Source organism: Chenopodium quinoa, unplaced genomic scaffold (genome assembly GCF_001683475.1).
Source record: "Chenopodium quinoa cultivar QQ74 unplaced genomic scaffold, ASM168347v1, whole genome shotgun sequence".
NCBI lineage: Eukaryota > Viridiplantae > Streptophyta > Magnoliopsida > Caryophyllales > Amaranthaceae > Chenopodium > Chenopodium quinoa.
This window is the reverse complement of record NW_018745684.1, coordinates 3,993,040-4,006,055: the sequence shown is the minus strand read 5'-3', so window position 1 is coordinate 4,006,055 and position 13,016 is coordinate 3,993,040. Positions and strand designations below refer to the sequence as shown.

General features: G+C 32.9%; 2 protein-coding genes across 4 annotated transcripts; both read left to right on the top strand.

Annotated features, from left to right (window-relative positions):
- The first annotated feature begins 26 nt into the window (after positions 1-26).
- LOC110717332 (pentatricopeptide repeat-containing protein At2g17525, mitochondrial-like) lies at positions 27-4,131 on the top strand. Of its 2 annotated transcripts, none has more exons than XR_002510739.1 (2): positions 27-345; positions 3,627-4,131. XR_002510739.1 is itself a non-coding variant. In XM_021895990.1 (2 exons), the coding sequence occupies exon 1, from the start codon at positions 585-587 to the stop codon at positions 2,496-2,498; it is 1,914 nt and encodes a 637-aa protein (XP_021751682.1). In that variant the 5' UTR covers positions 27-584; the 3' UTR covers positions 2,499-2,938; positions 3,627-4,131. The 2 variants fall into 2 exon arrangements, 1 of the variants encoding a protein (XP_021751682.1); XM_021895990.1 differs by having other exon boundaries at positions 27-2,938.
- A 3,354-nt stretch (positions 4,132-7,485) lies between these two features.
- Positions 7,486-11,709, top strand: LOC110717579 (protein FAR1-RELATED SEQUENCE 5-like). 2 transcript variants are annotated; one of them, XM_021896315.1, is made up of 7 exons: positions 7,486-7,761; positions 8,286-9,393; positions 9,638-10,640; positions 10,720-10,809; positions 10,885-10,968; positions 11,052-11,117; positions 11,204-11,709. In XM_021896315.1, exons 1-7 carry the CDS (start codon positions 7,527-7,529, stop codon positions 11,684-11,686), a joined length of 3,069 nt encoding a protein of 1,022 aa, XP_021752007.1. In that variant the 5' UTR covers positions 7,486-7,526; the 3' UTR covers positions 11,687-11,709. The 2 variants fall into 2 exon arrangements, with proteins under 2 accessions (XP_021752007.1, XP_021752008.1); XM_021896316.1 differs by lacking the exon at positions 10,720-10,809.
- The last annotated feature ends 1,307 nt before the right edge of the window (positions 11,710-13,016 follow it).

The window sequence follows — 13,016 nt, the reverse complement described above, 5'->3', positions numbered from 1 at the left end:
GGATCGCCTTACATGATTTTGCAAAATTAAAGTTCCAGAGTATTATTGATAAGGCTGCGCATTGGCATATATGTGGAATGCTGATTAAATTACTGCTGTAGGTCTGTAGTTGCAGTTGAACACTTGAACTAGAACTTATTTTTAACAAGGCTATCAGCCTTCATAGTAAGTTGAAATTTGTAGCTTTCTCCTCATATTCAACACCCTGATGAACAGTTCCTTCATCAGACAACCTTCTCCCCAATTCGAGGAACAAGCAACTCGGCTGAATCAAGCTTTTCCGACCAGACGACCAGGAATTCGTCGGATTTTCCAGAAATCGAACTCAGAATCACTCACTCTGAGGTACCGTTCTCTCTCTCTCTTCTCCTGCAACATCCCATCTTTGAACTAGGGTTTGCTTGATTTGATGACTGATTATGTTTCTGGTATTATGGAAGGGTACCCATTTCTCATACTATTAATCCTTTTTCATGTGTATAATTGTTAGTAGTTGGAAGAATTTGTTAAATTTAGAAATGGTGAGAATTTCAGAGATTTCAATCTGGGAAGTGTAGTAGTAGTGGTAGTATGATTGTTTGAATATGTTTACAATTAGGGTTTTTCGGAATCCAGTTCTACCGTCTAATTGGCATTGCCATCCTGCTATTTCTGTTAATGTTGATTCAAAGATTATCATTGGTACCCTGCTATCGAATTTCATGTGCTCGTTATCGTCCCCAACCCGATTACCTCCACCTACTCATCAACACATTGCTCATCTTATTCTTGAACAAAAATCGCCCTCCGAAGCCCTCGAAACCTTTAGATGGGCTTCTCAACTTCCCAATTTTACCCACAACCAATCTACCTATCGAGCTTTGGTTCACAAGCTCTGTGTTTTCCGTCGTTTTGATGGAATACACCAGCTGCTTCATGAAATTCCAACCTCACTTGGTTCACCGCCTGATGAAGATATCTTTGTCACGCTTGTTCGGGGCCTGGGACGGGCCAAAAGGATACGAGAAGTCATCAAAGTGCTTGATTTGGTGCATAAGTTTGGTGTGGCTCCATCTCTGAAAATTTATAATTCGATACTTGATGTATTGGTTAAGGAAGATATTGATATTGCCAGGGGCTTCTTTAGGAAGAAGATGATGGAGTGTGGTGTTCAGGGGGATGATTATACTTTTGGGACTTTGATGAAAGGACTATGCTTGACTAATCGTATAGGAGATGGGTTCAAACTCTTACAGGTTATGAAGACTAGAGGTTTGACCCCAAACACGGTGATTTATAACACATTGCTTCACGCCCTCTGCAAGAATGGCAAGGTTGGTAGAGCTAGGAGTTTGTTGAGTGAGATAGTAGAACCTAATCATGTCACCTATAATCTTTTGATATCAGCATATTGTAAAGAACAAAATCTTGTTCAAGCACTGGTGCTTTTGGAGAAGAACTTTGCATTAGGACATGCTCCTGATGTTGTGACGACAACCAAGGTGATGGAATTACTATGCAATGTTGGCCGTGCCAATGAAGCTGCTGAGGTTTTGGAAAGAGTCGAAAGGAATGAGGGTATTGTTGATGTTGTGGCTTATAATACTTTAATTAAAGGATTTTGTAGTCTGGGAAAGGCAAAAGTTGGATTGCATTTTAAGAAAGACATGGAGATTAAAGGTTTTCTCCCAAATGTTGACACATACAACATTTTAATTGCTGGCTTCTGTGAAATTAATTTGTCTTCTGTAGCCCTTGATTTGTTCAATGAGATGAAAGTGGCTGCAATAAGTTATAATTTTGTAACATTTGACACCTTTATTAGAGGGTTATGTTCTAAAGGACACTTACAAAGTGGATTTAAGGTTTTGGATCTCATGGAGGAGTCAAAAGATGGTAGTGGGGGTTGCATTAGTCCTTACAACAGTGTCATTTATGGTCTATACCGTGAAAATTGCTGGAACGAAGCCCTTGAATTTATTAACAAGATGGGAAAATTGTTTCCCAGGGCAGTTGACAGGACCTTGAGGATTATATGTTTATGTGAAGAGGATAACATAGGAAGTGCGAAAGAAGTTTATCACCAAATGCTTCATGAAGGTGGAATTCCAAATGCTCTTGTTTACTCTAGCTTAATCCAGTGCTTCTGCAAACATAATAATGTCCGAGAAGCATTTCAGCTGATGAATGAGATGTTTGGGCATGGCTACCTTCCTGTTACATCAACCTATAATGTTGTTGTCAGTGGATTCTGCAGTCAAGGAAAAACTGCGAGTGCTCTAAAGCTTATGGAGGAGATGGATGAGAGAGGCTGCTTGCTTGATGAGGAAACTTACAACCCTTTGATACTTGCTTACTGCTGTAAAGGTGATTTGCAGAAAGCATTAAAGATTCTGCATCAAATGATTGGCAAAGGTATTAGACCTGATTATTCAACGTGGAATACACTGTTGTATTACTGGCTAGACGTCAATAATGTCTCCTGTAATAACCAAATACAGTGGATTTTAGCAACTTGAATTTTGGCTGTTGATGTTACTTCTTTAGTAATTTTGGTTACCAATGCCTTGCCATCTAGTAAAAGGCTATTTGAACTTTAAGTGCTTAGGGATGAATAAGTTTAAACAAATAGTCAAAGATGAACAGTATTATTGTTGCTGTATGAGAGATCAGAAATTCTGCATGTTTTCAAGTTCTCGAAAACTGGAATGGTATCGGTGAAATATCAAGAAACGGTGTTTAAACCCTGTGTTAACCAGAGGCATTAACTGGAGCACCATCACAAACAAGCTCGAAGAAGCTGAAGATCAAATATGGAATTAAATGAAGCTCGGTCTTATTTAGACCTTCATAACTTTAACATGCAACAAGCGGGGCTTAATTTCAGATACTGGCAGCAAAGTTCCAAGTTAAATGGGATGGTTTCTCAAAAACAAAATCAATGGAGCCAATACTCGAGGTAAACGTGTGTTCCTTTGCTGCATATATAATTTTACGAACAAATGGATTCATGGAGTTGAAAGAGGGGGGGAAGGGAAAGACTGGAGAATGTTATCATCATTTCCTTTCAAAGTGTCTCATTTTCTATTTATAATGTCAGCTTGCTCTTAAAAAGTTCTTGAAAAAACATCATAAAATCGTACATTTTACTTTTGATGGATCCTTAGAAAATAACTTCTGGAAATAACTATAGCTATTTTTCGTTAAACATCAGTTGCAGGAAGCAGAGAAACTTCAAGGTAAAGCTAGGACAAAGGTCTTTCTAACATCTTGCTAGGGTCACAAGATTCTAGTGTTTGTGAATTAGTGGTCACTAGCTCTGCTTCTTATCTTATTAGTTTATTCTAAAACTGTAAAATATGTTATCAAAGTTTCTGCCGGACATTTTCTGCTAACCTTAGGAGGTGATAGAAGCAAATTTAAAGCTACTGCAATAAAGGTTGATATTAAAAGTATCTCCAATGTTGGACTTGAATTGAGGAAGATATGCATGTAAACGTGCATTTTCTGGTTATATGTCATCCTCAAATTAGATTCTGAGTACTACAAATTACGGTTAAGTCAAATATGTATATACCTGAATCCAAAATAATGGATCTCCTTTTTGTGCGATATTTTTATCTCTTAGACTTATATGTTGGTTGCAGGCACCTCCAAGTGGCTCCAACTCATCCAAAATAACCCAAGCTTTGGAGATGGAAGAGCTGCAGTAAGGCTTTGCTAAACATTTTAAGAAGCTTAGGGAAAGATCTCTGGTTAGGAAAATCTCAATAATTTTGGCATTCGAAAAAATAACTCCTAGCATGTCAAAGATTGAGTTTGGGACTCAAACGCTCTATTAATTATAGGTTCTTACAGGAGACATTGGAAAACAATGATAAATTCGAATGAGATAGAGTTGGCTATGTGTGGAGCATACTGTGGAGATCTGAACCATAGATGAAAAGTCAGCTTTTAACCTTGAGTACTTGGCGTTGTGGAGATCCTGTTGTTATTTTTACGCCCGTTTGGTGAAAAATGTATCATCTTTGGTAAATGGTAACTTATATATATAACTCAACACCCTCTTCACACTGATTTTACCTGTCATCATAAAAATTTATCGTCAATCTTTTTGTAAAAGTTGTAAATATATGATCAATTGTTATGAAATGACCATTGCTTGAATGTTATTTTAGCTTTGTCTGCCTTAATTGTAGTAAACTCCAATAATGAAAAAGGTGTAAAGGAAAAGATGGCTTAAAGCATAAAGCATGATGTTGGAAATTATAACGTTTATTTCCGCAAAATTCTCATCTGATCTTTTAAAGCTAATAACTATAGCGGCATTAGATTGTTCTCAATATACAAGCTTTAAAAGGCTCTTTAAAACCTCGAAATTTTTCTGTAAGTTTGCCTCATCTTCAATCAGCATATATATATATATATATATATATATATATATATATATATATATATATATATATATATATATATATATATATATATATAGTAGATTATTGGTTCCTCTATGATGTGGATTAGTTCCATATTCACATCGAGTCATGTTTCCAAGTTGTTAATTTTTGGACTCAGATTCTGATAATTGGCAAAATTTTCGGCCATCATAACCCCCTAACTCCGGTACGTAGTCATTTGAAATATTATCAGATGAACCACCAAATTATTACCGTATCGATCTTATACAAATGTATTATTAATTAACCACCAAATATATTCACGGTGTCTTTAGAAAACCTTAAAGTATTACAAATTCAAATACTTTATGTCTATTTTGAAGAATGAAGCTCCAAAACACGCTAATACTGCCTTAAAAGAGAGCAAACTAGTACTCCGTATTATTATGTACATATACGTGATGTACCCTCAAGGCTTCAACACTTGCTTTACCAGCCATATCACCATACTTCATCCTTACGAAAAATATCCTATACTTAGTACAAGTAATGTATCAAATTAAGTATGTACTTTTTTGTTGTATCAAAGTTAGATACATGCATAAAAAGTTTGAGCGTAGTTCTATAGTAGTCCTCGAATCTTGAGTTTTACTTTTTTATTTTTTTATTTTTTGACGTAGATACCATTATATTGATGCCAAATTTTAGATGTGATTTCAATTCTCAAATAATGTATATCACCCTAAAGTTTTAACGAATTAATTAAGATACTTAACATCCACTTATTATACGTTAGCATTAATGACTTGAGAACTGCTATCAAACTTAATTACTTACGCTGAAGTATAAGTAGATATATTCGTACTAGCCACAAAAAAAAAAAAAAAAAAAAAAAAAAAAAAAAAAAAAACTAGAAACTAAACACGTACTTGTACTTGGTATAATATAGCATGGATATACTCCAATATGGGAGACTAAGAGAGAGACTTTTGCTTGTCTTGTAGTAACAAGGGGGAAATAAAAAAGGCAAGCAAAGTGGAAATGGTTTATTTTTTATTAATTAGAAAGTTGGTTTTCCATGGTCTTGCTCTAGACCCACATCATGAGAAAAACATTGAGCTTGTTCACACGTATAAAAGAGAACCAACCAACGAACCTATGAAATTAATATCATCATCACACTTATGTTGCATGGCCAGGCCAGAATAACTTCTAATCCTTCCTTCTTCTTCGTCATTCTAAGCTTCTAGCTAGCTATCTCAGCTCCTCTTCCCCTCGAAATTTTACAGTTAGTTGAGGGGAATGCTGTCTGGCTCGAGACCATTCATTCATATGGTATATGAAGGATCTCGGACCAGGCTTCATTCCCCCCAACAACGAACATATCACAATTCACAACCATCTTCGCATGTTATTGATTGATTAGCAACTTTTTAATGGATGGTACATACTTGTAAGTCTCTTACTACCTACATTTTCTCATCTTATGAATTTGAGTATTATGGTTGATCGGATTTATTACATATGGTGAAATGTACAATATCGGTGTTAATTTTCTCCCTTGGTGATTATTAATAGTTACGTTAATTATATGAAGGTAGTTGTAAATAAAAATTTGTGTTTAATTAGTGCTTGTAGTTCTCATAGAGGTAGAAGATCATTATTCTTTCAAAAACGACTTAGCAATCTTCTAAGCTAAGATTTTGATCTCAAGCTAAAGCATGTTTGATGTGATGATGATCAGATTATATATTGGCCCTTCGATCTCTTTATAAGCAACCTACTACTTGTTATTTTAATTTGCATAAATTTTGACAATTACTTAAAGTAAGTTCTAAATGAGTTTTAATGGGGTTAATTACTTTGATATTACAGTTTAATTTAAAAGGGGAATATATATGAATTGAAGTGTGTTAAACTTCAGAGCTAGTATGTCAATATTTCACAAGACTCACAACGTAATTTGTGTATATATGTACATATTCGGAAGTGTATTAGTGAGTCCAAGTATGTATTACCTTGCATGTATAAAACAGTTGATAATTTGATACAGCTGCAAGCATATGGTAGCTCAACAAAGCTGCAAGGATGGGGAAAATAACAAAATTAACTCATGCAAACTACAAAGCATTGTATGTGGGTTATTTATTTGGTATTTGGAGAAGTTTTAAAAATGTTTTAGCTTGGAAATATGACGAGATAAGGCAAATTATAACATCTTGTAACTCACTGTACGTGAAAGTTGTTGAAACCAAACATAATAAAAAGTTATTTGGTATTGGGGGAAGAAGGTAGGGGTGGATCTTTGTTTGGACGGGCAAGGGCTCGGCCTCCCTAAATATTTTTGAGTTGTTGATTATAAATAATATGATGTCTAATAATTACATATAATAAAATTATACCATATTGGTTAAGTATTGTTATTTTTGAGCAAAAGGTTAAGGGGATCAAACCTTGCCTCCCTCCCACCCCAACCCCATAGCTTTTTGGCCCAAGATCGGCCATCGGGAGGAGCTACTATGGTAAGCTAATTCGATAATCACCCCTGTTCTATTTTAAAAAAAAAATAAAAACTAAAAACTTTTTTAAAAAATTAAGGGGTAATTATTAAATTGCTTTGTAAGGTTGAATTAGTTGAAATTGGGGTTTGCTTGTGTGAAGTAGCAAAGAATATTCAAGCATTAATAAGCTTTCCACTTTTCATGATTGGGAGAAGATCACCTCTCTTCTCTTTTTAATTCCTAACTATTGACCGTCATCATTTTATTAACATAAATCCTCTACTCACCTCTTTCTTTGGCTCGGACTTCTATTGAGGAAAAAAAAACATGTGGGCCAAACTTTTTTTTATGTGGGCCTGAATCCAATGACCAATCTTTACCTATAATGTTCGTTTTGATTCGGTAGAAGCCCACTTGTATGGCCCACGATTTTCAGATCATTTTCCTGTTGCGGTTCAATGAAAATTTTACCCTACACCCTAGTGTAGGGTGTGTTCCCTACACCCCCCCTATGCTACGTCGTTTTGTAGCTGGTATTTGCGATTCTTTCCTTTTTTTTTTTTTTTTTTTTTTCCTTTTTTTCTTTTTTTCTTTTCTTCCTCTTTTTTCCTTTTTCCTTTGATTCTTATTATTCAATTTATGTATATATATGATTTTAAACCCTATTTTTTCTCTCTCTTCAATTGATCAACCAACCTCCATTTTAGATCTACATTTTTCTCTCGCTAATTCATCTTCTTCATTTGATTTTTTGAACGAATTCGTTAATTGTTACCGATCATCAATGGCGAATTCTGCATCTGGAGATTGCGTTGATTTTGATCGCGATTGCGAGCGTGTGTTTCCTTCTGGACTTCGTTTCGTTGATTCGTTTGTGCAACAATGTGAGTAATTGTAATCATAATTTTTCAATTTTTAATTATCCCTAATTTGTTCTGTTATAATGCTCTGTTAATTTGAACTTAATTGATGTATTATTATTCACTTTCGATTTTTGAATTTACTACTTTGATTACATTATGATGAACGTTTTTGGATTGTTGTACTTTGTATGAACATTTTGTTGCTTCATTTGTTGTTTCATTTGTTGTTTTCTCTGTGTTTTAGAATTGTGTGTTTTTGTCGTATATTTTGTAGATTATACTTTCAATTAATCGTTTATGTTTTCTTATTCATTGTTACTAATGTGTTTATGTTCAGTCTTAAAGTCATTTTTGATCATTTATTTTTACATTTTTATATCGATATTATGTGTAGTGGTAAATAATGAAAATATTGTTCAAAATATTATGTGCTGAAATTCTTTTTGCAATTGATCATGTGCTGTTTTGATATTGAACATTTTACTTATTTGTTATTGTTCATTCATGAAACTCTTTATGATCATTTATAATTGTATATTGTGCAGTGGAAAAAAATGATGATATTATGTATTTAGAAGCAGAACAGTCTGAATTAAAGGATAAAGAATTTAAATCTGAAGATGAAGCTTTCGAAGCGTATAATGAATATGCTTTTAGGAAAGGTTTTGGAATTCGAATTGGGAAGAGTAAGAGAAGAAGAGATGATTCTTTTTTGATGAAAAGATTTGTTTGTTGTAATGAGGGATTCAAAGATAATAAGTGTAAGAATAAAAGGATTTATGAGAAGTTGGATCATCGAACTGGTTGTTTAGCTTTTGTGCAGTTTCATATTGATCATTTAGGGGTCTATACATGTACAAGACATGAAATGGTTCATAATCATGCTATGATTCCTCCTGAAAAAAGGCATTTGATAAGGTCTCAAAGAGATGTGAATAAAGAGCAGCTTCTTTTCATTTCAACAATGAAATTGAGTGGAGTCAAAGTTACTGATTCTTTGAGGGTTCTAAAGAAGGAGGTTGGGGGATCTCCTAATCTTTGTTTTACTGCTTCTGATGCTTATAATGCATTGTCATCTGAAAAAGCTGCCCAAATTGAAGGATGTGATGGTAACCAATTGATTAAATATTTTGCCAAGAGACATGTGGATGAGACAGATTTTTATTATGATTTTGAACAAGATGATAGTGGTGCTTTAGTTAGTTTTTTTTGGCGTGATGGTAGGATGATGAGAGATTATCATTACTTTGGAGATTTGTTGGTTTTTGATACAACTTATAGAACTAATAAATATGGAATGATATGTGCTCCATTTGTTGGGATGAACCATCATGGTAACAATGTCATGTTTGGTATGGGTTTTATTCTTAATGAGCGCACCGAGTCTTTTGATTGGTTGTTTGATACATTTTTGCACTCAATGGGGAGGAAAAGTCCCATTACAATTATGACTGATCAAGCACAAGCGATTGCAGCGGGTATAAGAAACATTTTTCCTTCAACTGTTCATCATCGTTTATGTGTATGGCATCTTGAACAAAATTCTAAGAAACACATTGGAGCATTGAGAGCTTTGGAAGGCTTTACAGATTTGTTTGGATATCTTTTGAAGTATTGTGAAACTCCTGCTGAATTTGAATATTTCTGGAAAAGGTAAATTATTGTTTTTTGTATTTATTTTTTATTTTTATTATGTGATATATTTGATTATTATGTGATATATATATGAACATGTAGTGTTTTACATATGATCATACAATTTACTTTGTTATGTATGTTATTATAATATTATTAGTGTCCATATTGTTTATGATCATTATTCTTTACACAAATGTACATATTTTAATTTATATTTTGTTCATTTTTAAATTAATATATGATCATTTCTGTTATACAGGATGTGTGATAAATACAAATGTGAAAATGATGATTGGTTATGTGATTTGTATAAAATAAAGGAAATGTGGTGTCCTGCTTATTCTAAGAAGTATTGGTCTGGTGGTATATTGTCTTCTCAACGTAGTGAAACTACTAATAAGTCAGTTTCACAACGTCTTAATAAGACTCAAGGTTTATGTGATTTTTATCATGTTTTTCTTGATGTCATTTCTGAGTGGAGAAGTAAGGAAGGTGCAAGAGATTACAATACTCTGAGGGGTAATAGGCACCTAGCTTTTGCTAATATTGGTATATTAGTTCATGCAAGATCATTGTACACTATTCAAGCTTATGTTCTTTTTGAAGAGGAGTTCATTAGGGGGACAGCTTATGATCATGTTGATAATGGTTTGCGTTTTCCAGAATATTCATATCTTCTTTGGAGGCCTGGGAAGGATATAATTAAGCATGAAGTTGTTTTTAATAAGGAAACACATGCAATTTGTTGCACATGCATGTACTTTAGTGAGACTGGTTTACTTTGTTCTCATTCTCTTCGAGTATATCATTTGCATTGTGTGCGTAATATTCCACAAGAGTATATAATGAAACGATGGACAAAGGCTGCCATGTGTAGTCATGGTATTGAAGAACCTATTTTGAGGACAAATGTTGTGGCTACTAGTGTTTGGAGGTCACAAACAATCAGAAAGTTTGTTAAGTTGATAACAAGTTGTCAGAATTCTTTGAATGCAAGGGCAGAGGTTGAGTGTTATTTCAATCTGTTAAAAGAAAAGGTTGAGAGTGTATCAGGTGTAATTGACTTTAGTGAACCTGTTAAAGAGGTTGAAATTGTTGATCTTGAGATCAAGAATCCTCCAAAAGCTAGGCCTAAAGGTGAGAGGAATGTAAGGCCTAAGAGTACCTTGGAGAAGCAGTGTAACAAGGCAAAGGGTAATTTCAAGAGGAAAAAGTCTCTGTACACTCCTTACAAAAGGGGTATAGGGCAAGCAGTTGTACAGGTATATGATCATTTCATATTTTCAAATTGATCATTTCAGTTTTCGTAAATGATCATTTATGTTTTTTCTTTTTAAATAGGAACTTGATGAGAACGGTTGTGCTGTTACTTATGCTAATTCTATTAGTGATCCCATTGAATTGATTGTTTTGAGCAATAAACGGGCTCAGGTAAATTCAAATGTGCCAAAAAAAACATTTTATTTATATTTTATTAATATTGATTTTTATAATTTAAAAATATAGGTCGGCTTAAAATCAGCTGTTGTAGAAGAAATTCCTTCTAGTTCTAAGGAATCAAATCATAGTATTTCCAATGATTTTGATCAGGTATATGAACATTTATGATCTATATTATAATTTTTTTTTATTTAATTTTTTATTTTTTATATTTTTTTTTGGTTTTTTTGTAGGCTACTGGTGAAAGCTCTCTTTCATCTATCATATCTATTGATGTTGATATTTCATCTATTGCTAAGGTTTTTTTTTTCCATATTTGTTTGTATAAGTGTTTGTAACTGATCATATACTGGTTTATTAATGATCAATTTAATTTTTTTTAAAGGCAAAGGATTTAAATCTTGAAGGTGTTTCTGCTGTTCAACCTTGTTCTAATTTTGTTGCAAATAAAGGTGCTTCTGGTGTTAAAACTTACTCTCAAATTAATCCAAGAGTTCCAATTCATACTAGTGCGTCAACAAAATCTCCTGTTGTTATTCAACCTACTGTTCCCAGGAATGTTCAAAATCAAACTCAGAATTGTTCAAACACCAATCCAGAAATGATCATATCCAACTCCAGGAATGTTCAATCAACAAATGTTCAAGTTATTTCTCCTACGGTTCAAATAAATGATCAAGGATTTCCTGTTCAGAATGTTCAAGTTACTCCTCCCACAGTTCAAAGAAATGATCAAGGTGCTCGTGTTCCAATTTTTCAATCAAGAAATGTTCAATTAGGTTCTAAAAAGATTTCTTGTAAATATGATAGGTTGTTAGCCTTTTTTGATACAAGTGTAGCTAAACGTTTGGCTAATAAAGATAAATAATTAGTATTCCAGAACTTTATAAACATTAGACTTTTTTGTAATGTTGATTTAATTACTATTTTGTAATTTTGAATTTTCGATCTATTATATAAAAAACTTTCATTCAAAGATTAAAATGAAATATCAATTACAATAATATTAAAATAAAATCCATAAGTCTACTTCTAAAAAAAAAAAAATAGTCATATATAAGAAATGAACATATACATAGTTGTAAATGAACATTTGAAACTACAAAGTTGCAAATTTTCTAGCTTTCCTTCTATTTGCTCTTGATTCAGTGTTTTCTTCAAATAACATCAGTTCTGCTGTGTATTGGAGCCTTAGATTTCTAATTTGTTCCACCTGTTGAACAAAATGAATTGTCAAATTTTAATTAAACAATCTTTACTGTTTCATAAATGAATATTATATCTTAAATAATTGATCATTTATAACTCTTACATTGTTTGGTTTTAAATCACAAATCCAGCTCTCATTAGGATCAGCAGTGAAGGTTTCCATATGCTTCATAATGTAAACTCCACAGTTTGTATAGTCATTGTTGCTACGCCATTTCATCTTTTCCAAAACAACTGTGTAGTCTTCAATTCTTTTTGCATCTTGATATCCAAGGTGTTTCATGTACTCTGCCAATCCTTTTAACTGATAGAAAAAAGAGTAAACATTGTTTAGAAGTTTGTATTGTGATGAAGACATGAACAATAAATAAAAATAATTGATCATGTAGTCAACTATAAATGAACATATTATCTCACCATCATTTTTGGTTGTTCTTCATATTTTGCTTTGACTGATACCTTTTTTGGTAGTTTTCTATTGTCAATTATATGAATTTTGTCTTCTATATGATTGACGCACAACAGAAAAAAATGTTGAGAAGTTGATACTGGGAAGAAGACCTGAACAAATTATATAATGTTATTGGACAATATATTGAATGTAATTGAACATTTGTATTAAACAAGAATTAATACCTGTTTATATCCAACAATGCTGTCAATTTTATTCAACTTCAGTTCATTGTCAATTCTTTCTATGAAGGCATTAATTCTTGTCTTCATTGATGATCCTTCTTGACAAACTCTATTTGTGCACATAATGTGCTGTTGAAATACAAACAAACATATAGAAGTTAAATGAATTTTTAGCAATTATTTATCATAGGAAAATAGAATCAATAATATAAAAAAAGAAGAAAGACTAACATGAAGCACTGTTGAGAAATAAATCTTGTTTCTCGGCTTTTTATGATTAAGAAACCTTGCCCATCCATCTATGACACAATTTGTCACTTCAACATCATCTCCAAGAGTTTTCATTTCATTTC

Coding starts and splice junctions, on each gene's coding strand:
- LOC110717332 (XM_021895990.1), top strand. CDS start 585: ATGTTTACAATTAGGGTTTTTCGGAATCCAGTTCTACCGTCTAATTGG.
- LOC110717579 (XM_021896315.1), top strand. CDS start 7,527: ATGATTTTAAACCCTATTTTTTCTCTCTCTTCAATTGATCAACCAACC. Junction 7,762..8,285: donor TGATTCGTTTGTGCAACAAT/GTGAGTAATTGT, acceptor TATATTGTGCAG/TGGAAAAAAATGATGATATT. Junction 10,969..11,051: donor TTTCCAATGATTTTGATCAG/GTATATGAACAT, acceptor GTTTTTTTGTAG/GCTACTGGTGAAAGCTCTCT.